We start from the raw sequence: 26911 nt of genomic DNA on the forward strand, positions 1-26911 counted from the left end.
CATGTAGTGCGTTTGGTAGGCAAGATTCCAAGCCCATCCCTATTTCTTTCTTTCTTTCTTTCATTTTTTTATTGTTTTCTTTCTTTCTTGCTTTCTTGCTTTCTTGCTTGCTTGCTTAGTATTTCTTTTTATCTTTTGTGTTTTTCTTCTTGCTGTCTTTATGCTTTTATTTCTGTCTGTCTTTATTTCATACAGTCTGTTTTTATTTCTGCACTTTAGCCTGGCTCAGTGCTTCATGACTGATTCATCTTATTCTCTGTTCCCCTCAGAGCCTCTCCCCCTTTCTTTCCACTTCTGCCTCTATCCATCTTCATCTCTCTGTCCTTCTCTTTCCATCTTTATCTCTCAAGAATAGGGGGTTTTCAGTGATTCAGTGGACTTGTGAATTCTCCTAACCATGTGTATTTGTGTGTGTGTGTGTGTGTGTGTGTGTGTGTGTGTGTGTGTGTCTGTGTGTGTGGTTGTGTGCACGTACTGGAGAGAAAGATAGAGAGGGAGAGGGAGAATGTGTGTGTGTGTGTGTGTGGTCTGTGTCTCCAATCCCTAAGTGGCCTATCTCAATCGAAGCCTGCTGCTCTTGGCTCGGCTTTCAGTATTCTGTGTTCCCTGACATGCCTGGAACAGGGAGTTGGTGGAACTCCTGTTTTAGCAGGTGGGTGGTTAGGTTAACTGCTGAAGGCCTCTTGATCTGTTCCAAGAGTCCAACACACCTCTGGACCTCCCACTCTTGATTCGGCCAATGTAGACACAGCATGGGTCATGACTCAAGTGTCTCTTTTTATGCAACTCGATCTGGAGATGTAGCCTTCATACTTGGGTAAAGCTGTACTCGCAGGAGAGCTCCTTGTTTCCATTGAGCCTTTTATGGAGACATCAAACTTAAGATCTGTGTCAACTGAGGTGTGACATCCCTCATCCCTCATGTCTCCTTTGCAGAAACTGGAGAGGTATGGTGATGTATGCATATCATGTCTGTGTAAAATGGTGATGTTCCTCGCTTAAGTCAAAGGCAATGCGCGAAGGGAGAAGCCAAGTGAGCTGTTGGGCCCTAAACTGTAAATGCTGAGCGCTCTCAAACCAGATGCTCTCGGCCTAAGGAGACAGAGGCCGCCTCGTCACCTGCCAGTCGCATTTGAGCGAAAGTGGTTTTGTGGAAGTGAGATGAGCCAAGCTCACTGGGGCCAGGGAGGTGAAGTGCCCCTCCACCCCTGACCCCACCCCCAGCCCCAGTGGCTGAGTGGGGAGAGCGTGGGGCCTAATGCATTAACAGCCCCATGCAGCAATCACAGCTCGATAAGGCTCCACTGCAGCCAGCCATGTGTGACCTGGAAGGTGGGTGCCTGGCAACATCAGTGCAACGCTGCACACACTCATGGAACACTGACTTATTCCGTGTGTGTGTGTGTGTGTGTGTGTGTGTGTGTGTGTGTGTGTGTGTGTATATTTCACTATCTCTTTAAAGGGGATGTAGGATATTGTTTTGAGTGTGCGTCTGTGTATTCATACTGTTTGCCAGTGTATTTGTATGTGTTTGTTAGTATGTATATAGTATAGTTTTTTTGTCCATTTGAGTTAGGGGTGTGTATGTGAGTGTATATGTGTATATCCTTTGAGCTCGACCTGGATCTCAGTGGACAAAGGTCTGACGCACATGGATTCTCTTCAGCTGAAAGAGAAACTGCAGTCAGTATTTTGGGATTTCTCTGTGACTGGAAGACACATCCTTATTTACTGAGGCCCCTCCAGCTCTGCAGTGAGGAGCTCTAAACTGAAGTGGGTGGTGTTGAGTTCTCAATCCCTTGAGTTGCTCACTGTCTCTCTCTACTCCTAAGATGTTGAATGAAAGATTAGAGTTTTCCATTTATATTTAAACATTTAGTGAATGATTTATCCCAAACACCTAAAACAACCGGTATTTGCAATACAGGCATACATTATGTCTCACCTATGAGGTTGCAGCCGTGGCCATTCACTGTGGGAGACAGTGGAATTTTATGACTGGCTGCTTCCTCAGCTGTGCTATTTCCCTGTTTTTGTGGCCACTGCTCTGCCAGACAGATAGCCTACTGTGATTAACACTAAGGAAGGGGCTATTTTAGAGTGTAGGGGTGGAGAAAGAAGAAATTAGGACATGTGTTTGTCCGTGTAGTCTATGCTGAGGCAAGGACAACTTCATTTAACGAGAAGATGCAGGCCTTGCCTGTAGGGAGTATCACAACAGGCAAGAAAGTAAAAGGTTTTCGAGTTGGTAACTTGAGATGTTTGGCGAGGCGAAGATGAGTTGTCCGTGTGTTTTTGCCATGATAAGGCCAAAGGACACCCTCCACACCTCCCACCTCCACACACACACCCACACACACACACCCACCCCCATAGACACAACCACTGACCGTTAAGGATGAAACAAGACTGCTCAAATGTTATTCTCCCCCACCCGTCTTTTGCTCTCACTCTCTCTCACCCCCTCCCTTCTCTTTCTCACCAGTTCAGCAGTGAAGTAGGCAAAAGGCAGGAATGTGTTATCAGAAAAGAGTTCTGTTTGTGTCTCTGTGGGTGTGGAGGAGGTCTGCAAGTGTGTTTTTCACATGAACTCAGTTTTGTGTGCTTGTGTGTTTACACGCCGAAACGCCCTACCCTCTAGTATGCATCCACTCAACATCCACCCCCCCACCCCAACACACACACACACACAAACACACACAAACACACACACACCCCACCTCACCTCCTGATTTAGTAGTCCTGGCCGTTAGAAGGGTCTGGGAAGACCTGATTACACCACAGAGGAAGCCAGAAGAGGGTGAGGTCCCTCCTCTACTAGTTTCCCTGTGAATAGAGCTGCCCCCTGATAACCGCGGGACCAAGCTGCCGTCAACAGCTCTCCCTCAGCCTGCTCGGACCTCCACAGCACAGCACATCACACTACACATACGGAGCCGCTCGCAAAGGTAATGCTAACAGGCTCGCTAGCGTGGTCATTTTGCCACTTGTGTCTTGGGTGTGAGAGAGAAAAGGTCACAGGAAAGGTTTCTATCGGATTCCGACTTTGTTGGTAGAGCTCTTGGGAGGTGCATGGTGTGATTCGTGTTTCTTCATGTCCACTGTTGTGAGAGTGTGGATGTGGGGCTGCCAGGAAGCCGCTGAGAAGGCTTTGTGTGCATTGGCAGCCGGCAGACTCGTTCGGGGCGCTCCACCTGTGGGGAGGGCAACGAAAGGGAACGGTGTGAGATCGAGCAACAAAGCGCAGCGGCTGTGTTTTGACCGAGTCCCAAGAGGAGATTGTTGGCCATTTGATGGTCTAATTTGCTTCTGATGTTGCCTGTATTCTGTGTTGGATCAGTTATGTTGCCTGAGCTCACCCTAAGGTGGCGTACAAAGTAGTCTTTTGCAAAAATCTAATTATTGTCCATGTGTGCAGTCTGCCAGTTGTTACCCATGGTAAACACGAAAACTAGCAGGTAATGGGGATCATGATCAGTCAGTTGTTTGCTTGCATACAAGTAAGGCAGTTTGCCATTGTAAAATTAAAAAAACAGCTAAATCTGAGCACCCTGGGTAAAATGGACAGTTATACCCCCAATGGGTTTGAAAGGCTTGTTCTCCTTAATGTCTTAACTTTAGTTGAGTCATAGTCAGTTGAAGTGGAATTTTAGTGGTTGAATTTTACGGGTAGCTTTTGTAAATGTCCATTTTGTTTTGTGTTTTTCTTCTGTTCTGTTTCTTTTTGACATCTGTTCCCTCACACATGGAAAATGGTATATTGAAGTAAACTACATTTTAAACATTAGCAGCAATGGAAGAGCTCACAGCCTGGTGGAGCTACTTACTGTAGTAAGATCCAGATGTTGTACTGATGTGCTGAGGTTTTGAGTTATCCTACCAACATCGACATTTCTCTGAGTGATGACTAGGCTGTCTAGTTCCAGTGATGAAGTGTGGTTCTCATTTAATGTTTGCTTATATTAAAACGTAATCAGAAACATCTCTTTTAATCTGTGGAATGAATTCCACCCAATGTGTCAGTGGGTGTAAGCAGAGACTGACCCCAATGCTGAATTCTGTGTAACAGGGTGCCAGGTAGACTGAGTGCTCAGTCATGCATTACCTTATGTGCAATTAGATTATGTGAACTCTACTGGTGATTTTGTAGTTGTTTCTACGGATGTTCTGGTTGAGCAGTGTTTCTTTAGCTAACTGCATGTTTGTCTAAGTAGAGTGAAACTCTAGACTAAACTCATAGAAGGGGAGGAACTCTCTCAGTTGATTAAAAAAAACTAAATAGAATGACCTTGAAATGAACTTGTACCATTTTTTGCCAGTGTTTATGCCAGCATTTCTGTGTTCAAGGTTGCTTTCATGCAGTTGGTTCTGATAGCATCTCTCAAAACAACAACAGCAGAGTGAGTGAGTGTCTTGTCCAGCGGAGTCAGCTGAGTGTGAAGAGTGGCACGCTGCCCGAGTCTTGCCCCCCTCGTGTTGTTTTTCTCCCGGCAGGGCCTCATTGTGCCAGCACTGGAGCAGGCCTGTCGGACTCTAGAAGGTTCCCTGAGCAGGAGTTTAGATCAGCTGCGGCATTAGTCTTGCTGTGACTCAATGTTTTTGTCTGCTCCACATTGGTGCTGTGGCCTCATTCTAGTTGTGGCCAAAACCGGGTGCAGAAAAAGGTTACTTCCTGCAGATGTTCATGTCACTTACAGCCTGTTAATGGCTCTTTCATGTTTTTAAACAACAGCTTATTAGTACTTTGGCATTGCAGTCAGGGCGCAGGTTTGGTACCCCATACTCCTGGTTCAAGGCCAGGTGGGGTGACTGCTCTCTCCTTTTGCTACAAGTTCATAATACCCAAGACTGCTTGAAGTATACAGGGGTAGCCAACATGTTGAACAATTACTTGGAAAATAACTATCTTCATGCTACTGTCACTTAGTAGCATGAAAACTTAGCTCTGTGATGTTCAGAGCAGGAGGACAAATGGACCTCAAATGGAGCATATTCAGAAATTCAAAGGTGTTAAGTGACACGGGTGATTTAAGCTGAGTGGCCCAATTGGTGGACATTGGCCTCCCCAATCCTGTGATGTGGGTATCACCAGAGCGAGAAATCATGTGGGTCTGATGTTTATTCATCCGTAAAAAATATTTCATCAAAAAATCTGGATGCTTTTTCTGGTTCCAACACTAGTCTGTGCAGACTGGCAGGACAAAAGAGAAATGGTGGAGATTTGATCTGGTAGATGAGCACAGATGAGTTGTCTTGGCAAACTCAAGGTGACAGGCTCTCGTTTGCGCAGTGCGTAGCCGGAGACCTTGGGCAAGACCTTCCTTGGCTGTTTGTGGGCTGCCGAGTGTCTTTGTCGCTGAATGTCTGCCTCGTCATCTCAGTCAGTAGAACCTTTTTGAGAAGCAAAAAAGGTGTCCGCCACCCCCACGTACAGAGAGCCCTCCACATTCAAAGCCAAAATGCATCAGGCAACTGGGAGCCTCATGAGCAGATGTCATAGACGTACTCAGCAAGCAGTGTTTAAAAGATGGCAGGCCGTTAGCCATTGGCTAGACATAAACACTTTTGTATCTCATGTCTATAGTCATTGAATTGTGTCTCATATGTAATCAGTGAGTTGTGTGGGTGGTGAGTGAGTGAGTGGGTGGGTGGGGGGGCTGATTGGGCATGTGTGTATTAGGCGGTGGGTGTCTGGCATGCATACCCACATGAGATGTGGATCAGACCATTGTGAGACTCGTCTGAGGTGGGCCCCTCACCCTGTCAGTGCCAGAGCTCCAGTGTGTATTGTGCCAGCAGGGCTGGGTCTCGGTGCTCAGCGAGCCTGTTGTTTTCTCTGGGTGTTGACAGTGGACACCGAGGCCCTCCACCTGCAGTGTGGCACACAACACATTCGGGAAGAGTTCAAACTAATTTGCACAATTTTGTGGAAAAACATCCTATTTTCCATACCAAGTGCGGTGTAGTAGGACATTTTCGGAGAATAGGAGCAAACAAACTTGAAACACGTCTTGCCATTACTGGATTTAAGATTAGTGTTCTCAGTAGAGGATAGGTGTGGCTGCAATTTAATTGGGCATTTTACTGGTCGGTAGGATTGAAGACCTACAACCACACCAGATACAACTGCCCTTATTCCTAAAGGCTCTACTGCTGACCTGTAATAGCGACTTCACATCCTTTCTCTATACTGTGGTGCTCTGAGTTCTGTTTGGGTCAGAGCTGGCCTAAAACCACCCCTTCTTCCTGTCCAGAACTCTTAGATTCTCCTCTGCATTTGAGTCAGTGCTACGCCTCTTAGCTTCACTAAAGAGTAATGAGTGATATTGATTAGTATGTGCAGTGCACATTAGCAGATGCATTAAAGCTAAGGGCATGGTTGGATGCTTGCTATGCATATTCACTAACAGGATGTTATCTCTGAAGTTTCGGCGCCATGTGATCTGTGAGGAGTGGATTGGAAATGTTGGCAATAAAGACGTTCTGTAGTACTTTCAAAAGAGATTTGGCGAGGAAAAATTGTGAAAAAAAAAAAAAAACGAATACAACCTGAGGTAGATCTAATCAGCAAGCTCAGTGCATAGATGGGACAAAAAATGGCTCCTGCTTATTTACGTCAAATGTTCTGTTCACAATAAGTCAGGTGGCAGTTTGAGATTGATGGTCAATCTTGATCAAGAAAGGATCCCTTTTCATCACTTAGCGTTTACTGAGATGATACTGACGGCCATTGGGCACTCAAAGAAATTCTGTTCATTACAGTTTGCTATTCATCTCACACTTTCTTGTTTGAGTTCTTGGGCAGAAAAGACCTTGTATGTTCCTGCATGTAGGCAATAAAGCCAACTTCCCTGCTGTGTCTTTTATGAACCATAAAGTGGAAGTGCGGGAAGTTGTATAAACTCAAGTGCTGTTTTCTTGGCAGAGGCAACCCCTGCTGATAGAGTGAGGCCAGGAAAGATGAGCAAAATATGATGAGTGAGAGAGAAAGAGTGAGAGGAGGATAAAGGCAGAGAGAGGTAGGGGAGGAATGATGGCGAACACAGCCGAAAGGGAATGAGAGAGCGAGGAGAAGCAGTAGGTGTGTCGCATCTAGGGATTCTGCCCCAACATGCCACGCACATCACCGTCAGACAAAAGTTGACTTTCACGATTGCCTGCATAGCCCGTACTTAAACCGCATGCACACGCACACACACACACACACACACACACATAATCTGAGGTACTTCTTTTGAAAAGCCTCATCTGCGCGGCTAAATTTGGCTTCATGCTTACACAACACTCTGCAGCCCTGCACAAAACACTCTTTGCTCTATTAAACCACAAACTTCTCTTCCCAATCACTCATCCTCTTTCTACCTTTATTTTTCTCTCTATCTCTCTCTCTCTTACTCCAAGAACACTGTTTCACACTCTGTCTCACTTGCTCTTTTAAACTTTTTAAATTCACACTATCTGTCCCTCATGCAACCTCTTGTTCTCTTGTTCTTCATACACACACACACACACACGCATATGCATACACATGCACTCTAAAATGCCTTTGTGTAATCCAGCGCTTCATGCATTCAGCTCCCTGTTGGCCCTCACCCGTTAAAACACAAGGTGTAAAATTAGCTCTGCCCGTGCTTATTGAATCCCATTTAAAATCCATCTGAGTGAATGGTGCTTTTAGAGCACGCCCGTGGACAGGGGCAACCCAGCCCCCCTCCTGGTGATTGTCTGCATGCCACAGACGACCAGCGGCAAAGTACCACGGAGAGAGATGGATGCAGGGGGGATGATGTCACCACTGGGGTAAGCAGGGGATGGGAGGGGGGATGGGCCAGCCTGTGGTCATGCCTAGGCAGGCCTGGCTATTCTTGTACTCCTCCTGCTGGTAGGTGACCTCTGCAACAGGACACTACTGCCCCCACTCTCTCGCTCACACACACACACACACACATTCCCCCTGCCCTGTGCACTGCTGCAGGCTGGAGAGGCCCACTGTGTGTCCTTAGTTTTTTTCCTGGTCTTAGGCCGAATCTCGATTCTTCTCCTTGCCCCTTTCGCTTAATCTTGTCTTAGTCTTAACCCTAGCACTTGCAAGTGTAAGGGCCAAGGGCTGAGATCTTTCCCCTATGAAATGAGACGCCACTAGGTTTCGGGTACGTCATGCGTGACTGTGAGCTATGAAACTAGCGATTTAAAAAAAAAGTCTAATGAAGAACATGGTTGCAAATATATATGTATACAACTGTGTAGAGCACGAAACAAGACTGTCGTCATTTTTAAATTAATTATAAGCCAAAAATACTTACATGTAGTGTATGTAGCATGATAGCTGGCAAGCTACCATGTAAGCCAATGGAGTGGTGGTATACGCGCTAATTGTATCGGCAAAACTACCGTTTGAAAGTTTCAGTTAAGACCGACAATTCTATGCATCGCTCGTGTAGTACATTTCAGATCAAACCGAGTCATTATAAACATATAAAAAGTTGTGTAGATAGCTTTATTCATGTAAAAATATTCCTCACTTCAAGCAGCCATGTTTTTTTGAAAATTCCCGAGCTGGTTTCGCGGTGTGCTCTGGGATAGCCCTTGGAGGAGCAAGGTAGGTCTCCGATCATCGCAAAAACGAGGGCCATACAGCCCTTAACCTTACTCCTTAATCTTGATCAAGTTGGGTATTGAGACACCACTAGCTCTCACATGAACGCGCAATTTCAAGGGTAAGGGGTAAGATAAGGGGTAAGGGGAAGTATTGAGATTGGGCCTTACTCTACCTTGGTTTCTTTTTTTGCATTTCCAATGTTTTCACTTTTTGTTTCAGGTCATGTTGTTTGTGTGCTATTTTGTCTCGTCATTCTAACTCTTGTGCTTTTCTGGCTTTGAGTTGAAAGGCAGATCCACTTCCAGCAAGTACAGAACATTCTTTGGCTTATAAACTGTCTTACCACCCTTTTCCTGTTTGAAAGAGACTGAAACAGCCAAATAAGTCAGCAAGATGTGAATTAACACAAGAGTGAGTGTGTGAATTGACTGACGTGTGCGCACACGCACACACACGCACACACACGCACACACACGCACACACACACGCACACACACCAACCCTATGTAACACACCAGTAAAGTTGTTGTTGATTCTGTGTCCGTTGTAGACACCCTGACTGGCTCGAATCCACCCCCAGTTCTGCCAAGCCTGGCAAGCTCGCCACGCTGCCACACTAGCTGCCACTGCACTCCTCTCCGATTCTCCATCTCACACTTACAAATGATTCAGCCAGACAGTTATTTTTCTTCCATACGCTCATGTACTCATCCACACACACACACACACACACACACACACACACACACACACACACACCACACATACAGATAAGCTTGTCTGCTTTGTATCCTAGAAACCGTAACACTTTTATTTGTCCGTTGCCTCATTATTTCTCGATCTGTCATGCTGTCCCCAGCAATCCCCAGCCATTTCTTTAGTTCTTCAGTTGTTTCAGGTGTACCTGCCTCTCCATGGACAGATGGCACCCTACTGAGAGAAATGCATCAAGGTTTGCATCTCACCCACCGATCAGTTTCAAGAACAACCTGACCAAATGTTTTCCTTTTCCGGGGAAATGAAATACACGCTAGGCACGATGCAATGATAACAGGAGTCGCTGGTGCAATGGACCGGCATATAGACAACTGCTTAGTCAAAACTGTTCCTCTTAAATTACCTTAAAAACCTGCAGTTATGTTGTGGTGCTGCAGCAGTTGGTAGTGTTGGAGCTTCCTTCAGTGTTCATGCAAGACGTTATTACCTTAATTGTCATGCTTTTGTGGAACATTTGTGAAACCTGTGTCTGGAGCAGTTAGAATCGCAGGGCAGAGGGGCAGCAGAGTCCCTATCAGAGTGCTGGAGGCTGAGAGCACAGATGCTGTGGAGAGCTGGGCCCTGATTGCAGCCAACAAAGGACACTGTGCCGGACGAGGGCAGGGCCAGGGCTGTGGAATGCAGAGAGGGGTGGGGAGGGGTGGGGTGGGGTTTGAGGGAGGCCATGCCCTATGGTAACCCCCCACCTCCAAGTCTGTGTCTGTCACTCTGAAACACCCCCCGCCACCCCTGCTCCCTCTCTCAAGAACAGGCATTCACACACACACACACACACACACACACACACACACACACACACACACACACACACACACACACACACACACACACACACACACACACACCCTTTTATGCCCTTCATATGGTACTACTAGTTCTCTCTCTCCCTCTATCTCTCTCTCTCTCTCTTCCTCGCTTGCTCGATGGAAGCGTGATTCAACAGGGATGGCATTCCCCCAGTGTCCCACCTCTCAAAGACAACTCTGTTTCAGCCTCCGCCATGACACTCAGGCCCCCGGCTTCCGCCGCATGTATCAGATGGGAGTGTGTATGTATGAGTATGTGTCTGTGTGTCAGAGAGAGAGAGAGAGAGAGAGAGAGAGAGAGAGAGAGAGAAAGAGAGAGAGAAAGAGAGAGAGAGAGAGAGAGAGAGAGAGAGAGAGAGAGAGAGAGAGACAAAGGGTGGAGGGACAGCTGCTGCAGCTCTTGGGGGACCTCTCCTCCCTCACACACTCACACACAATTCTCTGTCTCTCACTCACTCTCACACACACACACACACACACACACACACACACACACACACACACACACACATACACACACGAACAGACACACACACACAACACACACACACACACACACACACACACACACACACACTCACACACCCTCATCTGCTCATACACCAAACGACACTTGAGGGGCTGGATGAAGAAGCTTTGCTGCTGGAGTTCTCGGGTTGTCTGGGATCAGTCTCGCCTGTGGTCGTGTGGAGGGTGTAGGGCAGCTGGGATTCTTTTTGGACAGTTTTGGGACCAGTGGATCTTCTCCATTGAGCAGTGCTGTCCACTCCTCCAAGCGAACGTATACTGTGGGGCAAACAGTAGTTTGTATGGTATGAGCTCTTGGGGTTCACCTTCGTGATTGTGAGAGTCTCTGCACATGTGTTGCTTTGTGCTGACCAGATGTAATGGGATCTAAATAAATGAAAGAGTTAATGCTCAAAATCTCGACGAGGGATTCGTAGATTGAGGTAGGCTGAGCTTGATATGCTAACTTCACTAATCCAGAAATGTTCGTGGTTGTGGAGTTGTCTTTGCTTCTTAACCACAAAGTGCATGTACACACAGACACACACAAACACACTTATGCACACACACACATAGAGGCATTGTAGAGTGCCTCCTATTTTGCTGTGAAAGCTCTCTGGGCAGCATAAGAAGGTTCTTGCCTTACTTACAATGAGGCGTATGTGGGTCAGTACACAGCACACAGTGGGGACAATGTGTGTGTATGTGTACGAAGATCGACAGCAGCTTGGGAAGAATTTAAAGGGAAAGTGCTATTCAGTCATTTGAATTGAACCATGGTAAACCCTGTGTTTGTGTGTATTAAGTCGTTTGGTGTATGTTGGTGTATGTTAGTGTGTGTGTGTGTATGTGTGTGTGTGTGTGTGTGTGTGTGTGTGTGCGCACCCTCTTACCAGTACCCACATGTCTCCCACAAGTGACTGTTAAATGTGTCCTGTCTAGTTAAGTTTTTATTTGCATCACTTCAGACTTTCTCTACGTTAAAGTCCGTATGTGAGCATGTCCTGGTCTGTGCCACCCTGTGTGTAAACAGTGTAAGTGTTGTCATGTGTGTGTTAGTGGGTTGGTTTAGTGTAGGCTGAGTGTTTAAAGCTGATTCAGGGCTGACTGATTGTGTGAGTGTTTTAAGTGCAGACTACAGTATGTGTGTGTGCGTGTGCGTGTGCGTGTGTGTGTGTGTGTGTGTATGAAGGCCCACAGATGGTTGAGTAGTTCTCATGCCTTCTGCCACTCGTCATCTGTAGCTTCTTTCTTTCTCATGATATCTCTCTATGCTTTATCTCTCTTTCACACTTCTCCTTCTCTCCCTCTCACACTCACACTCACTCTCTCTCTCTCTCTTTCTCACTCACTCTTTCTCTTTTTCCCTTGCATCACTCCCTCTCTCTCTTTCCCTGTTTCTGTCCCTTTCTGGTCATCTGTGCAAGCAGTAAAAGCTGCTTCTTACCTACACATCTAAACACCCGTGAGCACAGTGCTGCTGCTGGTATTCCAGGGTGTCCTGTACCCACAGTCGCTTCATCTACCAGTAACCAACTTTTCAGCCTTGTACCTTAAGCTGTGTCATAGAAGCATATAGTCATGTACTTACTATAGACTGTACTCCTCACTCTCTCTCTCCTCTGTTCCATAAACTACCACTCTCTCAATCCCTCCTCCAATCCGCCTCCTCTGAGTCACGTTTTAGACCTATAAATCCCAGTTGTCATTTTTACAGGGTTATCACTCTTTTAGCAAAGCAATTAACCTCAATCCACCCCTTCATCACTCTGTCCGTTCCCTTTTCTCAATCGTTCATTCTTTGTCACTCTCTGATCCCTCTGCTAAACTGACAACATTTAACAAAAACGGTCCAAACATTTAATTGTGAAGCAATTGTGTGTGTGTGTGTGTCTGTGTGTGTGTGTGTTTGTCTGTGTGTGTTTGTCTGTTCTGTGTGTGTGTGTGTGTGTGTGTGTGTTTGTGTGTGTGTGTGTGTGTGTGTGTGTGTGTGTGTGTGTCTGTGTGTCTGTGTGTGTGTGTGTGTGTGTACTGTAGATACTGTATGCCTGACCCCTCAGAGAAAGTTGATTTGTTTTTGCATTCTCGTTGCTGACGGGACTGTTGTTGTGACCTGTAGGTATGACCCCTGCTCTGCTGTGGGAAACATGTTGCCTGTGTTCAGTTCACCATCGTGACACTGGACGTGTTGTTGTCTGGCTAGGCGGGGCAGTTTGCCTTCTCCCTGCTCTGTTTCGTTTTCCCTCTGTCTTTCCATCGCTCCCAGTCTCTCTTGTGACTGCTCTCCCCCATCCATTTGCACTCCCTCTCTCCCAATCTCTCTCTCTCTCTCTAGCTCTCTCTTTCTTTCTCTCTCTCTCTCTCAGTGTAAGCTGATCTGTATTCTTGGTGGGGTAACCTGACCCTGTGTGCTCTGTGATGAGGCTGAGAGGCTGAGCTGTAGAGAAAGGCTCTAACCACAACAGTCCATTCCACTGTCAGTATGCCTGCTCTCTTACCACTTGTGATGTGTGTGTGTGTGTGTGTGTGTGTGTGTGTGTGAATGTGAATGTGTGTTTATGTGGGTGTGGGTGTGCACGCCTGCATGTGCACGTATGTGTCTGTGAGAATGTGACCAAGAAAAACAGAGAGAATATTTATGGCTTGTAGGTGCACTAAAGTTCTGCAGGCTACCTTATTTGTGGGCTGACAGAGAGTTCAGTGTGATGCTGCTGATGTGTTCACGTTCTGCAGGCGGTCTTGCGCTGATACGTGGCTGCTGGAGTCTTGAGTGACCTAGTGTGTGGTTCTGTCTGCATGTTTGTATGTGCATAACTGTTTGTCTCTGTGTGTTTTCATTGGTGTGACAGCACTTTTCCTGGAGATATTTATTTCTATGGGGTTTTCTTTTTCACTCTCTCTTTTACTTTCTATTCTCCTTCTCTTCTCCCCTCTTTCTTTCTTTCTTTCTTTCTTTCTTTCTTTCTTTCTTTCTTTCTACTGCTGTGATGGTGTGATGTTGGCCTGTGTGCTCCTGAGGCCTTAGTTTTAACAAAGACCCCCCTGTGGATGGAAAAACAGCTGAGTGGAGAGAGAGGGGGGAGAAGAACACCCAGCATTGTTAATATGGCTCCAATCTTACGGAAGAAAAACAACAACAGCCATTTAGTTAGCATTCCTCACAGTCCAACGCCCGGCTGGTAACAGCCTCAGATCTAGCCCCAAATTGGGTTGCTTGCCCCCCCCTCTTCCCTTGAAGTACAAAAAAAGACCCATGGATTGTTTGGCGTGAGAGGACAACTTCAATACTTTTGTTTTGAATGGTTCCAGCAAGGCCAGACACAAGCAAATGCACAAATACACACAGACTCCCATGCATGAGCACACATACATGGATACACAAACACACACCCATAGTGTTTGACTCCTGTTACTTATGAAAATAGACAACCAAACACCTCAACATGTACACATACCAACAAACATACACGTTCAGTTAAGCAGATAACACCCCCCCCCCCCCCCCCCCCCCCCCCCCCCACACACACACACACACACACAGGGACAGAATTTTGGACATTATGATTCAGAGTGGACTGTGATTTTTATGATTGGTCCCTTCTGTTGTATAACATGCGTTATTGCTCGGCTGGTTGATGTTTGTTGGCTTGAATAAATGTTTGTTATTTTATTAGTTGGTTGATTATGCACCCAGTTTGTAAGTGTGACAGACAGACTCTGGCATGTATCTCAAGCTGCATTACTTCTTTTAAGAGAGAACCTTATTCTTTCTTATTCTCAAGTTTCCTCCACCCACACTCAGGACTACATGATTGACAGCAGAGGGGTCTGTGACCTCCATGAATTGCCCTCTTTCCCAGCCCACAGCTCTTTTTCCCTGTGTGGGGCTCTGGTTCAAACAGCACTCATGCGCCCCTCACACTGGGCTGGGTTACGCTGTTGTGGGTAGTCAGATCGTGGGGAGGGGAGTAGAGGAGGCTAGGCCTGATGCGGCTCTATTCCTGGATAATTCCGTCTGTAAATGGGTCTGCCTTTTGCTAGGGCGAACATTCACAGCAGAGAAATGGAGATCTCATTCCCTGAGGGTGTGAGAGTCTGCTGCTGATGTGAGGGAAAAGCGTAAACCAAATAAAAAGGGATCCTGAGAGGCCTGCCTGGTTGCTGGCGATACTCCCAACCATGGGTTTGCATTCCTCTTCATAAAGGAAGAAAAAAAAAATAGCCCCAAAACAACCCCACTCTGAGAATAGCTGGAGCAGTCAGCTGGAGCGGGCTAATTGGCCCCTTCCTAGTTTAGCGTGTGTGGGCACCCCAGATGGTGGGAGTGTTGTGGGGGTGTCAGACTGAGCCATGGCTGTGGTTCTGGTGCTTCCAGACGCATAGCTCTGTGGTAAGTGGGGACTGGACAAGCCCTGGTGGACCAGACCAAACCAGACCGGGCCAGGCTGTACTGGCCTGACGAAGGCTGGAGGGGACTGGTCAAACAGAGGTCCCTCATGTCCAGTCAGTGGTCAGGGCTGGAATGTGGCTGAGTCCAGCCTGACCTCTGTGACTTCTTTCTGGCCGCTCTGAGCCCCACGGGGTGCGTTAGTCACTGCTGGGTTTGAAATTCCCTGAGCCTCCGTTTGGACTTGTGGTGTCTCTGGTCTGCTCCGGTCCGGTCCGGTCAGGTCTCTCTACTGTTGATTTCCTCTGTTCATTTCCAATCTCCTCATTCTCTCTTTTTCCTTTCGTTTCATAATTATATTAATACAATCGCAACAATTATAAAAAAAAAAAATGTGGAGCATGCATTCATTGAAAGAATGAAAACAGAGTTTATTGGATGACCTTTCGTTGCTAAGATAAAAGCTCTTATCTGGTACCTCTCCCAGTCAACTATGTGATCTTATCCTGGGATATTTACTGACATTTTATTTCTTTACACTACAGAATAAGATGCTTTGGTCAACATGACAGCAGTGCCACTTATAAATCTATCACTTCACACCTTGATGAATTTGAGAGGCTAGTTACACCAACATTACATCTTCCTCCCTAGGAACAAGTGAAATTAATTACAACGAAATTAAGTATCTCTCTCCCTCCCTCTCCTCCATCAGGCATGGAAAAAGCGGTGGTTTATGCTTCGGAGTGGGCGACTGACCGGGGACCCAGATGTTCTGGAGTACTACAAGAATGACCACGCCAAGAAGCCCATCCGCGTAATAGACCTGAACCTGTGTGAGCAGGTGGACGCGGGGCTCACCTTCAACAAGAAGGACCTGGAGGGCAGCTTCATCTTCGACATCAAGACCATCGACAGGGTCTTCTACCTGGTGGCCGACACCGAGGAGGACATGAACAAGTGGGTGCGCTGCATCTGCGACATCTGCGGATTCAACCCCACAGAAAGCGACGGTAAGGGACGAGCCCACGCCTGTGTGACTGTGACCACACTGCACTTGTGCATGCACATGGATCAGGGACACGGTGAAGACACGCACGCAACACCAACAGTGGCCTGAAGGGGTTAACACAGGCCCCACAGTCACTGAGGATAAGGGACATGTAGACTGATGCATGTGTCGGTGTTGGTACATGGCGATATGAGAAATGTATATGCATGGACACATATACACTCACAGATGTTCTCGCAGACAGAGCCAGACTTCTGTATGTAGTTCCAAATGTATGAACATGCATAATCATACCTATGATACCTCATACACCTAGGCATACATATGCACACCCTAACACACTGCATTTACATATGCTACTCACAGTCCCGCATGTCAACCACACACACACACACACACACACACAGACACACACACACTCACACACACAGACACACATTTTTGCTCAGAGGCTCGATGTAGACAGACATAATTACTAGGTGTACTCCTCGAGTCTGAACTGCAGGCTTTGACCTTCATGACTCCAGCTACCGCTTCGCCGTTTCTGTCTCGTCACATCAGACAACACCATAAGCCACCCATGCCATGTATTCCACACGCTCTCCAATCCGTTATATACACTAAGGTCAGTGGTGTAGTGGTCCCTGGAGAAGTGGGTATACTCTTCATTTTTGAGAAGTGGGTATACGAAATGCTGACTTAAAAATAAGTGGGTAAACTCCGTATACCTGCGTATACCCTGGACTACAACACTGATTAAGGTGATCATACCTTGATAATCTCTTGGATTTAACTTAGTGATGCTAAATGACTGTGCTGGTAAATGATTGGTTTGTTGTCCAGCACATGTACATAGCCATCTTCAGAATTCACATAGGCACATTCACTCCCAGTGACAAAGCCACTCGCAGACACAGACACACTTGAGTGACAGACGGGTCAATTCTGTTTATTTGGCTCCCAAATGTTGCTGTTTGACTGATTGACTGTCTCGTCTGTACATTCATCCACAAATTTGATCCTTACTATTTTGCCGGACATTTCAAGCTTCTGTTTTTAACTTCAATTACCACCCTAAGGTCAGGTTTCAGGTCCGGGTTGCCACTGTTTCATTCTCATTGTATATTTTAACATGTTTTGTTCCAGTAATATGCCCCATCAGTATCCTATGCCTAGTTGAGAGCTATTGTTAAATATTCTGATTACGTCAGTTGTGTTGTTTCTCGGCATCAAGAGCGCACCATGCCAGGAAGCTTATTATTCCTGATTATTTCCATCCCTAAAACGTCAGCCCTGAATCAGCCCTGCGTAGCCTTAAATTCATACAGTGTGGTCAATTTAGCCAACACTGTCTCCTAGAGTGAGTGTTGACGGGCAACAATGGCTGAAGCTTGTTGCAGTGTGTGTGAGAGAAAGAGCATTCATGGATGTGTTTGTGTTGTGCTGATAAAAATGAGAATGTTCAGGAAAAGTCCTCTATGAGTGCTTTAGTTATGGGTGAGGAGGAATTTCTAGAAGTCAGCGTTCTATATGCATCAGTACCCTTACACCAACACACACAGGGGGCCCCGCGTGCACACACGCGCACGCACACACACACACACACACACACACACACACACACACACACACACACACACACACACACACACACACACACACACACACACACTGCTGTTAGTGCCCATTCCACATCTTTCATAAAATTTTAATATTAATTGCGTCTGAGTGCTTCTGTTTGCTGTTACACGTTGTCGTTGTATCACAGCTTTAAATGTCTCAGGCTTTTGAAGTAAATCCATGCAGGTTGTAAACTGGTCTTTGGACATCAAGAACAATGTTATTCTCTTCATCATAAGTTACAGGAAAGGCTATAGTTTGTCATGGTGTTTTAATGGCCTGATTGCTCCCCAAGACAGGATGTAAAGTGAAACCACTGAACTTTGTGCTTGATCATGAATGTGAATGTGCAGATAAGTGAATGAGAATGTTTGTGTATTTTCACAGGTGTGTGTGTGTTTGTAAGTTAGAACCTGTGTGTGTGTGTGTGTGTGTGTGTGTGTGTGTGTGTGTGTGTGTGTGTGTGTGTGTGCCAGGTGGCTTTGTGTTATTGTTATTGTCTGTGGTCGAGGCTGCCTGCCAGGTCTCTGTGTGTGAGCTCGCTGCTCACTTTCCCTCCCCTGGGAGTGTGTGGTGCCCGAGTAAGCCGCCAGCTCACCTTACACACCACCCTATCTCTCCCACTTCCCATCTCACTACCCAAAGTGTTTAGTTTGTCTGTTGATTTGTCCTTTTGTCACATCTCTCTGACTTGCAAAATGTTTGTCCATGAGCCATATGACCTTAGTGCCATTGCGGTTATTACTATGCCAGCTCAACTGGAAGAAAAGTTGTGCCGGCATTCCCTTTTGTCGCTGAATACAGACTAATGCAGAATATGCTTTAGTTATTATACTGCCAAAACACAGTCTTTGCTGAATCCTGGCTAGTGGGTATAAATGTAGGTGCAGCATTGAATCATGGAATCCAACACTAGTGTGCTGTGTAAATCAGAAGATGAAGCTTCTCATGCACTTAAACCTCCACATAAGCCCAATCGAATCAGGGCATCTGTGCCAATATCCAGCCCTAGAGAGAGCCCCTTTTCTTCTCCAAGGAGGAGAACCATAAGTGGGGCAGGTGTCACAGCCAGGCACACAGAGTAGAGCATGAAGTGTGTACTGTCAGGCGTTAGCCTTTGGCCACCGGGTAGCCTGGGAAGTGTGAGGAGGGCTTCAGGGACACAAGGGGGATTTTCCCATGTGCTCAGTGAGTCAGTGCTGAGCCCTATAAACAGCCTAGGGGAGGGGGACAACAGGACTGATCCCTATGAACAACAGAAGGGAGGGGGACAACAGGACTGAGGAAGAAAAGAAGGGAGGGAGGGAAAAAAAGGTAAAACAGACTTACTACAATGAAACATGCATAGAAAATCCAACATTTTAAAGTTGATATATACCTGTCAATATACAAAAAAAATGCAAATAAACATGAATGTGCTTTTGTCATAGTTAAAAGTCACAAATTACCAGCACTACAGATAAGTAAACAGCCACTTTAGTAATCCTCAGGGGAAGTGAAGTTACATATTCTCCTGCCAATCTACAAAATAGTTGAATCAATTTGAAAGGACTAAAGCCCAACCTGGATCCTATTTCACCAAGGTCAATATTGAGGCAGAAAGGGGAGGGGTTATGTTGTTGAATGGCCACAGGCAAGAATGACCTCTTGTGGTGCTTAGTGGAGTACCTGGGAAGTATTGGTCAAGGTTGGAGGATAGTTCACAGCTATACTCCTCTACTTTGTGAGTGTGAGTGTGAGTGTGAGAGTGAGCGAGTGAGTGAGTGAGTGAGTGAGTGAGTGAGTGAGTGTGTGTGTGTGTGTGTGTGTGTGTGTGTGTGTGTGTGTGTGTGTGTGTGTGTGTGTGTGTGTGTCAGGGAATGCCTACAAAACCAGTAGAGTTTGAGTAGAGCTGGGTCCCCCCACACACACGCTCTCTCCCACACAGTGAGGCACGACTTGGAAGACCTTGAGCGAATGCCGGGGGTGGCGGCTGGCATAGAGACCGAGAGAATAGAGGACAGACGTATAAAACGCCTCGTGAAAAACTGTACATACCCTGACACAGCCGAAGACAAACGGACAGAGTGTGTGTGTGAGTGTGTGTGTGAGTGTGTGTGTGAGTGTGTGTGTGAGTGTGTGTGTGTTTGTATGTGTGTCTTTACAGGTATGAGTTCAAAGGCTTAGTTATATGACTTATGTGTGTATGACTTGCCAGTCTTTGTGTGGGTACGTGAGGTTGCTTATGTCTGTGCTTGTTTATCTTTTGCACTGTGCCTGTCTGCTGTGAGAGTGTGTCAGTGGGACTGTTTTTGAGTGATTTTATGTACAGACACGATTACACAACAGTGTAAAGGTTTCCCTGTCTCATACCTCTGACTCATCTGTCCACTGAATTATAATCCACACACACACACACACACACACACACACACACACACACACACACACACACACACACACACACACACACACACACACACACACACACACACACACACACACACACACACTGCGACCATCCTGCCATCATGCACACAAACCAGGCACTGGGCCCTTGAGACAATTTTATTGTTTTGGCGCTATATACATAAAATTGAATTGAATTGGTCTTCACTCTTGTCAGCAGGAAACTAGTCCAAAAACACTTGCGTTTCGATTCCGCAAAGCTATTGCTAACTCTTTTAACATGGCAGGAAGACTGTGAGGACAGTGGAGGTGGTTGCAGTAGTGGAGCTGATAATTAATAAAGTGTTGCACTAACCCTAGAGAAACTCTAATCATAGTTATGTGAAATATGTATAAAATGACCTTTGCTGAGCAAATCTTGCAGGTGTTTCATAAGGATAGCTCTGTGGGTTTTAAATGGTCTCCTTTTCATGCTTAAAGGATGAGTCACTGACTGCCCTTCTCTCTCCTCGTCCAGACCCGGCGAAGCTGGTGCAGCAGTCGGGGGGTGGGGGGCTGGATGTGGCCCTGGGTTCGTCACTGGGGGGGCTCAGCCACTCGGCCCTGACCAGCGTGCCCCCCCCTTACCAGCCAGTTAGTGTGAGCCACCTGGAGTCCTCCTCCAGCCTAGACGAACCACAGGACTACCTCTGGCTGTCCAACTGTGAGAGCAAGAAGCCAGAGACAAGCAGGTGAGGAGGATAGAGGGAGAGAGGAACGAAGGAGACTGAATGATGGGGAAGGAGACACAAAGGAAGAGATGCACGGGGTGGAAACACCTAGCAAGGGAGGGAGAGAGAGGAAATGAGGTGCAGGGTTAACGGGCCTGGGACTAAAGTGCTAGAGAGAGACAAACAGAAGTAATAAATAAATGAATAAAGTGAAAGCTGTGACATACCTAAGGTATGGCATGTGCCCTGGGCGCCACTTGAAGGAGGGCACTATTGAGCCAGAAGTCAGACAAGCCAGCCTTCAGATGTATTTACTTAACATACTTGGATTAAAATGATAGAGATCATATCCTTGAAAGTGAAGATGCCATGATTTGGAGTTTTAGGATTATTAGCTTATAAGCGTCTTTTACAAAAAAATGAATAATACCGGTAATTAAAAAAAAGCCCAGAATCTATTCATTCTGATAATGCACTTAAGCCATGGAAAAAAGTATGATATTGTTGATCAAAAAATTGCAAGTATGTTTTGAGTCATCTGTATGTTATTCAAGCAGCAGACCTACTTCACACTACTTGCCAAGAGAGAGAGAGAGAGAGAGAGAGAGAAAGACAAAGACAAAGACAAAGACAGAGAGAGAGCACAGTAGCAAGGTAAAAGGGAAAGAAATGGTGTGAACTGTTTCGGCTTCATCTCCAGGCAACACTCTTCATAGGCCCATCTAAACTTTGCTGTACCATACAAAGGTCGACGTTATTTTCTGATCTTCAAACAGTATGATGTTCACATGAAATGTCATTTCTGTCTATAAAAACCTCGTAAATGTTTTCTATTGGTAACCTATGGTAATTTTCATGAAAGTGTTTATATGTAGACAAGCAGTGTGGTGTAATGGATGGGGTAATGGTCATGTGAGTCAGACAGACGTCCTGCCCTGCACACCATGGGCTATCTTTAGGCTTACTGTTTCTTTCTCAAACTTTGTGAAAATGGGGCATTTAGCTGCCAGAATTATAAAACATTTGCTAGGGGAGGATGCCCCCAGACTCCCCTACAGGTCTCAACTAAGCCCCAGATGTTTTCAACTCCTACCAACACACCTATCAATGCTGTACTTCTGGGGTATGGGGAGTATGAGCTCTGTCTGTACCGAGGGTCCTGCTTTTTTAGGTGATATTATAGTTAAGTTATCTAAAGATGGATGTTAGATGTTTGGACAGGGGCGCGATTTCAGTGCTAGCCATAGGTGCTATTTTCCACACATGCGCTGGTTGACAGGTTTTTATAAGAAAATTATGCATTCCAGTATAGTCTGTTGTCTGCAACCTGTTATCAATGCTATATTGACCCCTATATGACCCCCCCCATCCAACCCCACCCTCATGTTGTGTGTAGCTCATTGAACCCCACCCCTTCTCCGGGCCCCCCCCTGCCCGCTCCCCCCTCCCCACCAAAGGGGGATGAGGAGTACCTGCTCCTAGAGGAGTGTGAGAGCAAGAGCTCCCCCCACGCCAGTCAGTGAGTGCAAAGCATGGAATGCCAGTGTGCAGTTATGAACTCACACACATGCAAACCTACACGCACACGCAGTTGGTCCATTGCAGGGAGAGAACTGGGGATAGGTATAGTCTAGACATAATATGTATTATACAAGCACACAATACACAGGAATATTTCAACTATACAAGATGAAGATAAAATAAAATGATAAACTTGTGCTCACACTTGTTCTTAAACACACACACACACATACAACATACACAGATAATCCACATGATTGGACAACTGCACCTGTGTAAGGTTTGTACTATACTAACTGTCTATAGCCAATCAGCGCAACCAAATGTGGACACATGTCACGTGTGGGGTGATGGCATTGCCTGGACCTGGAGGAGGCTTGTGTTCTGCATGATTGTGATGGTGTGAACCTTCTGGACCTGACCGAGCAGAAACATGCTGAAGACTTTCAATGTGATACTTTTTTGAGAAGGAGCTAGACGTTGTCTATTTACTAGAGTGGAAAGCATTGTAAACATTGGATAACAGTGTTTGATGTACTACCTCACTCATTGATATGTTTCTTCTCTCCTCACATCCAAATCCTCCGTCTTCGCAGGTCGTATGGTGACTGCTCTAAGTCCACGTCCTCAGAGCCTGACTGCAATGACAACCTGCCTCTGCACCGCACCCCCCCAACCGCTTGCTCGTCGGCCAAGCACACGTCTGTCAACGGCTTCTTCTCATCGCACTCGCATTCGCATTCGCACTCGCACTCACTCTCGCACCCCTCCTCCGCCTCCTCTGCCGCGGCCCTGTACGACTCCCCGCCCTCGCGCCACGGCCCCTGCCTTCCCCCAGCTACCGACCCCAGCGGGCTCTACCAGCTGCCACGCAGCCGCTCCCAAGACACGGTGATGCCCCCGCCGTCGCGCTCGGCCTCGGAGAGTGAAGCCGGCGAGCTATACGTCTTCAACACGCCGGGCCGCAAACCCTCACTAGAGGCCCAGATGCGCAACATGACATGCTATGACATCCCGCCGACCCCCGGCAGCGGTTGCTCCTCCTACCTGCCCTGGAGCATGAGTGGAGGAGGCGGAGAGCGGGGAGGAGGAGGTGGTGGCGGGAAGGAGCCTCTCGGAGGAGGGGAGGTGGTGCCCCCTCCGCGCCCGCCCAAACCTTCGCTCTCGTCATCCATGGCGACGATGCCAGCTGGGGGGCCACCGGAGAGATCGCCCACAGATACCTACGCAGTCCCACGCTCCGTCTCTGAGACGGATGGGAACTACTGCGTGCCGACCAGTGCTGGAAACAAGGCGCTGCGCAGCAACACCATCGGCCCCGTTGACTCGTCACGCCTCCGCAAAGGTAGGTGTCTAGGAAGTCCAGGAAGTGAGGTCGGAGTAATAGTGGAAGAGAAAGAAATTTTGATATTTTATGAAGTCAGAAGTCTGAATTGTCTGAACACAATAGCACAAATTCAGTTGTAATTCTCCTGAGGGGGAGTTCTTCCAAGAAATCTAATATATGAAACACTGTTCATGATGAATGTCATGTTAATGGTATGTCATGTAGAACTGTACTATACACAATTGCTGCTAACCAGAGTTGTCATGGTGGTGTACATTGTCAGCTAGTTAAGTGACTTGGTGTTTACTTGGTGAGGGTATAATACAGTCTCCCAAGGACCTCTAGTAGCAGGACTTTTCCTTGTCTGGATTTCAAATCAGTGTATTTGCTTAGTCAGCACAGCACACTGATGATGAAGTATGACACAGCAGCTTTGTCATCAAAGGTTTGCTGGTTCCCTGGTAAAGTAGGCTGTGTCCTGGGAATAAACCTTCAACCTCAGGCTAAAATCCTTAGTTTACATAGTGCTGTTGATTTTCATAGCGCCCTCTGTCAGTGGTTGAAAGTAGTGTTACAGTTCGTACTTCGAGAATCTTTTTGACAAGTATTTAAAGTGTCTGAATGTTTTTGAGTGTTAAGCCTTACCATTTCAAAAGCTCACTGTTATGTAGTCATTTTTCATTCACTGCTTGTACAATCTTTATTGTAACTAATAATTTCCCTCAGAACTATGTTAACTGTATGCTCTATATAACTGGGAGAGAATGAGATGGGCTAGCCTGTCTTATCACCTATGCCGCTACATACTTTAGTTGTTATGTTTTCACAGATTGTGGATCCCAGGACTGCTACGACATCCCAAGATCATTTGAGTTCAATGACAATCTGAGCAATTACTTTGTAAGTTTCTCAAGAATTGCCTGTTCTTTTTATCCTGTGAGTATGTTCACGTATACGTGACTGTTTAATATCGGACACTTGTGGTTAAGGCTACATAAGTCTGTCTTATCAAATAGGGTTGAAGGCTTCAGAGCAAAGCAGGATAGGTCAAAATGCAAACCAAAGGGTAGACACGTGAAGTCAGTGATTCACTTAATGTATCATTGCATCAATTCATGACTTCAATTCCTTCCCTGTGTGTGTTGCGTGTGTGTCTCTGTCTGTCTGTCTGTCTGTCTGTCTGTCTTTGTCTGTCTGTCTGTCTGTCTGTCTGTCTGTCTGTCTGTCTGTCTGTTGTCTGTCTGTCTGTCTGTTTGTCTGTCTCTGTGCATCACCAACCACAGAAAAACAAAGGCATGATGCCTGTTACTAGCACTTCCACAGAGGAGGTGGACGAAAACTACGTACCCATGAGCGCCAACTCGCCCTCCCACCGGCGCTCAGGCAGCCTGTCCGAGCCTATCATGGAGCCCAACTACGTGCCCATGACCCCAGGCACCGCAGAGTTCTCATCTCTGGGCAAACAGGTGCCCCCGCCAGCACACATGGGCTTCCGCTCCAGCCCCAAGACGCCCCCACGAAGACCCATGCCCCTGGCTGAGTGCCAGCCTCCCCCTGTGGACCGTCAGCCACCCCCTGTGGACCGCAACCTCAAACCAGACCGCAAAGGTGAGGGAGGAGGCAGACCGGTTTGTGTGTGCGTGTGTCTGTAGGAGTGGATGTGTTGAGGCATACCCTTGAGATATATATATATATATCCTTTATATATATGCTGTTGCATGAGACTGTGAGAAGTATGTTGAATGGTGTAAGGTTTGTTGAGCTTTGTGTGAGTCAGAGAGGTCAGATTGATTTAATTGACTGTGTTCGATTGTCTTTAGCCTTTTGCTTTTGTGTGCTGGGAGCTCTGGTGTTTTTTTTTTTATGTGCTGGCCCATGCTTATGAATCCAATTCAAACCTTCATTCCCTCAACACGTCTGGGAGGCCCATCATGCTAAAGGCTAACTTTCCCCTCTTGACAACATGACAGTCCAGTCAGACCACCATTTTGATCCTTCCTTCAAATCAGTCAAACCCCTGAGACTAATATGCAGAGAAACTGAAATCCGCCTTTATCTGAAACCCTATGAAGTTCCCGAATTAGCATTTACTAACGCCTCGATATCCACTTTGCCCCTTGCTAGCCGTTAACATGTGACCAGCACCGCCATGAAAGCCGCCTTTTGTGCCTGGCCTGAGATCCATGTGTCTTGGGGACCCTGACTGCACTGCTTGCCTGGAGCAGTCACCTCTGTCCCCATTGTCCATCCTGTCAAAGGCCTCTTTGATGACCAGGCTGACGAGGGGAATTTCAATCTGGTTAAAAGGGGCTGGGGCACTATTTGAATCTTGTACAAGCAGAGAGAGAGAGAGGCAGCCGCCGGCCATTGCTGCCGCTGCAGCTGCGGTTGGGCCCAATCAAATCGGGGGCAGAACGTTCCACCACCATTTCAAGCAACAAACCGTTCCAATAATTTCTCTCAAGATTACCTTTATATTTACATCGGAGTAAGCACCTTTACCTAAAAGAGGTGCAATGATATTATTGCAGTACAATGACTTACCTACTGAACTGTTGAGCACTTTAATGAATCCTTAAGTAGTAAACACTTAACATATTATAACCAAGATTGAGGGTACTGTGAATCTTTTATAACCATGGGCCAGATACAATGCCACTTGCTGCCAGCTGATTGTTTGTCATATTCTCTATTAGGCCACAGTAGCCAACCAGTTTGTGTATTACTGCTGCTCTCTATGTGCTTGGGAAGTGGCCTATAGGCTGGGCTGAGCTGGGCTAAACTGGGTTATATTGGGCTCCTTTCAGTGAGCTCATGGGTGCTTTCTTTAATGTTGTACTTCTCCAGAGAAGAATCTCGCTCTTCATCTGTGTCTGCTTCATCTATATCCAGCTGCAGTCTATTTCCTGTCTCTTAGTTAACATAAGACATTTCGGCTTTGTGCCTTTTGCCTTTGTCTCTGTCTCACACTTTCTTCCAACCTCATGGTACACTTCTGCACCTTTTTTTGCCAAGGTGATCGCTGCATCTATGTTGATTTATGTGTGGCTACAGTGGTGGCGAGGTGTCATTATTGTCAGTGCTCAGGGCCAGCTAAAGTGTATCAGTTTGCTTCTGTTGGTGTGGACATTTACTTGCACAATGAGTACTACATGTGTGCATGTGCTACCATACCAACTCTCGTGCGTGTTCGTGTGCGTGTGCGTGTGCGTGTGCGTGTGCGTGTGCGTGTGTGGGTGGATGGATACATTTGTGTG

At 46.6% G+C, this 26911-nt stretch overlaps 1 protein-coding gene across 5 annotated transcripts in view; it reads left to right on the top strand.

Annotated features, from left to right (window-relative positions):
* The window catches only part of gab1 (GRB2-associated binding protein 1), a 62294-nt gene that overhangs the window by 26883 nt on the left and 8500 nt on the right, over positions 1–26911 (top strand). For 4 of the 5 annotated variants that reach the window (XM_080837038.1, XM_080837039.1, XM_080837042.1 and 1 more), the window contains 6 exons: positions 15792–16089; positions 20614–20827; positions 22203–22325; positions 22924–23672; positions 24484–24554; positions 24938–25262. In XM_080837038.1, coding sequence (XP_080693164.1) covers positions 15792–16089; positions 20614–20827; positions 22203–22325; positions 22924–23672; positions 24484–24554; positions 24938–25262 — 1780 coding nt within the window. The remainder of the gene's footprint in view (positions 1–15791; positions 16090–20613; positions 20828–22202; positions 22326–22923; positions 23673–24483; positions 24555–24937; positions 25263–26911) is intronic. The other variant, XM_080837041.1, reaches the window with a different exon arrangement.

Source organism: Sprattus sprattus, assembly GCF_963457725.1.
Source record: "Sprattus sprattus genome assembly, chromosome: 4".
NCBI lineage: Eukaryota > Metazoa > Chordata > Actinopteri > Clupeiformes > Clupeidae > Sprattus > Sprattus sprattus.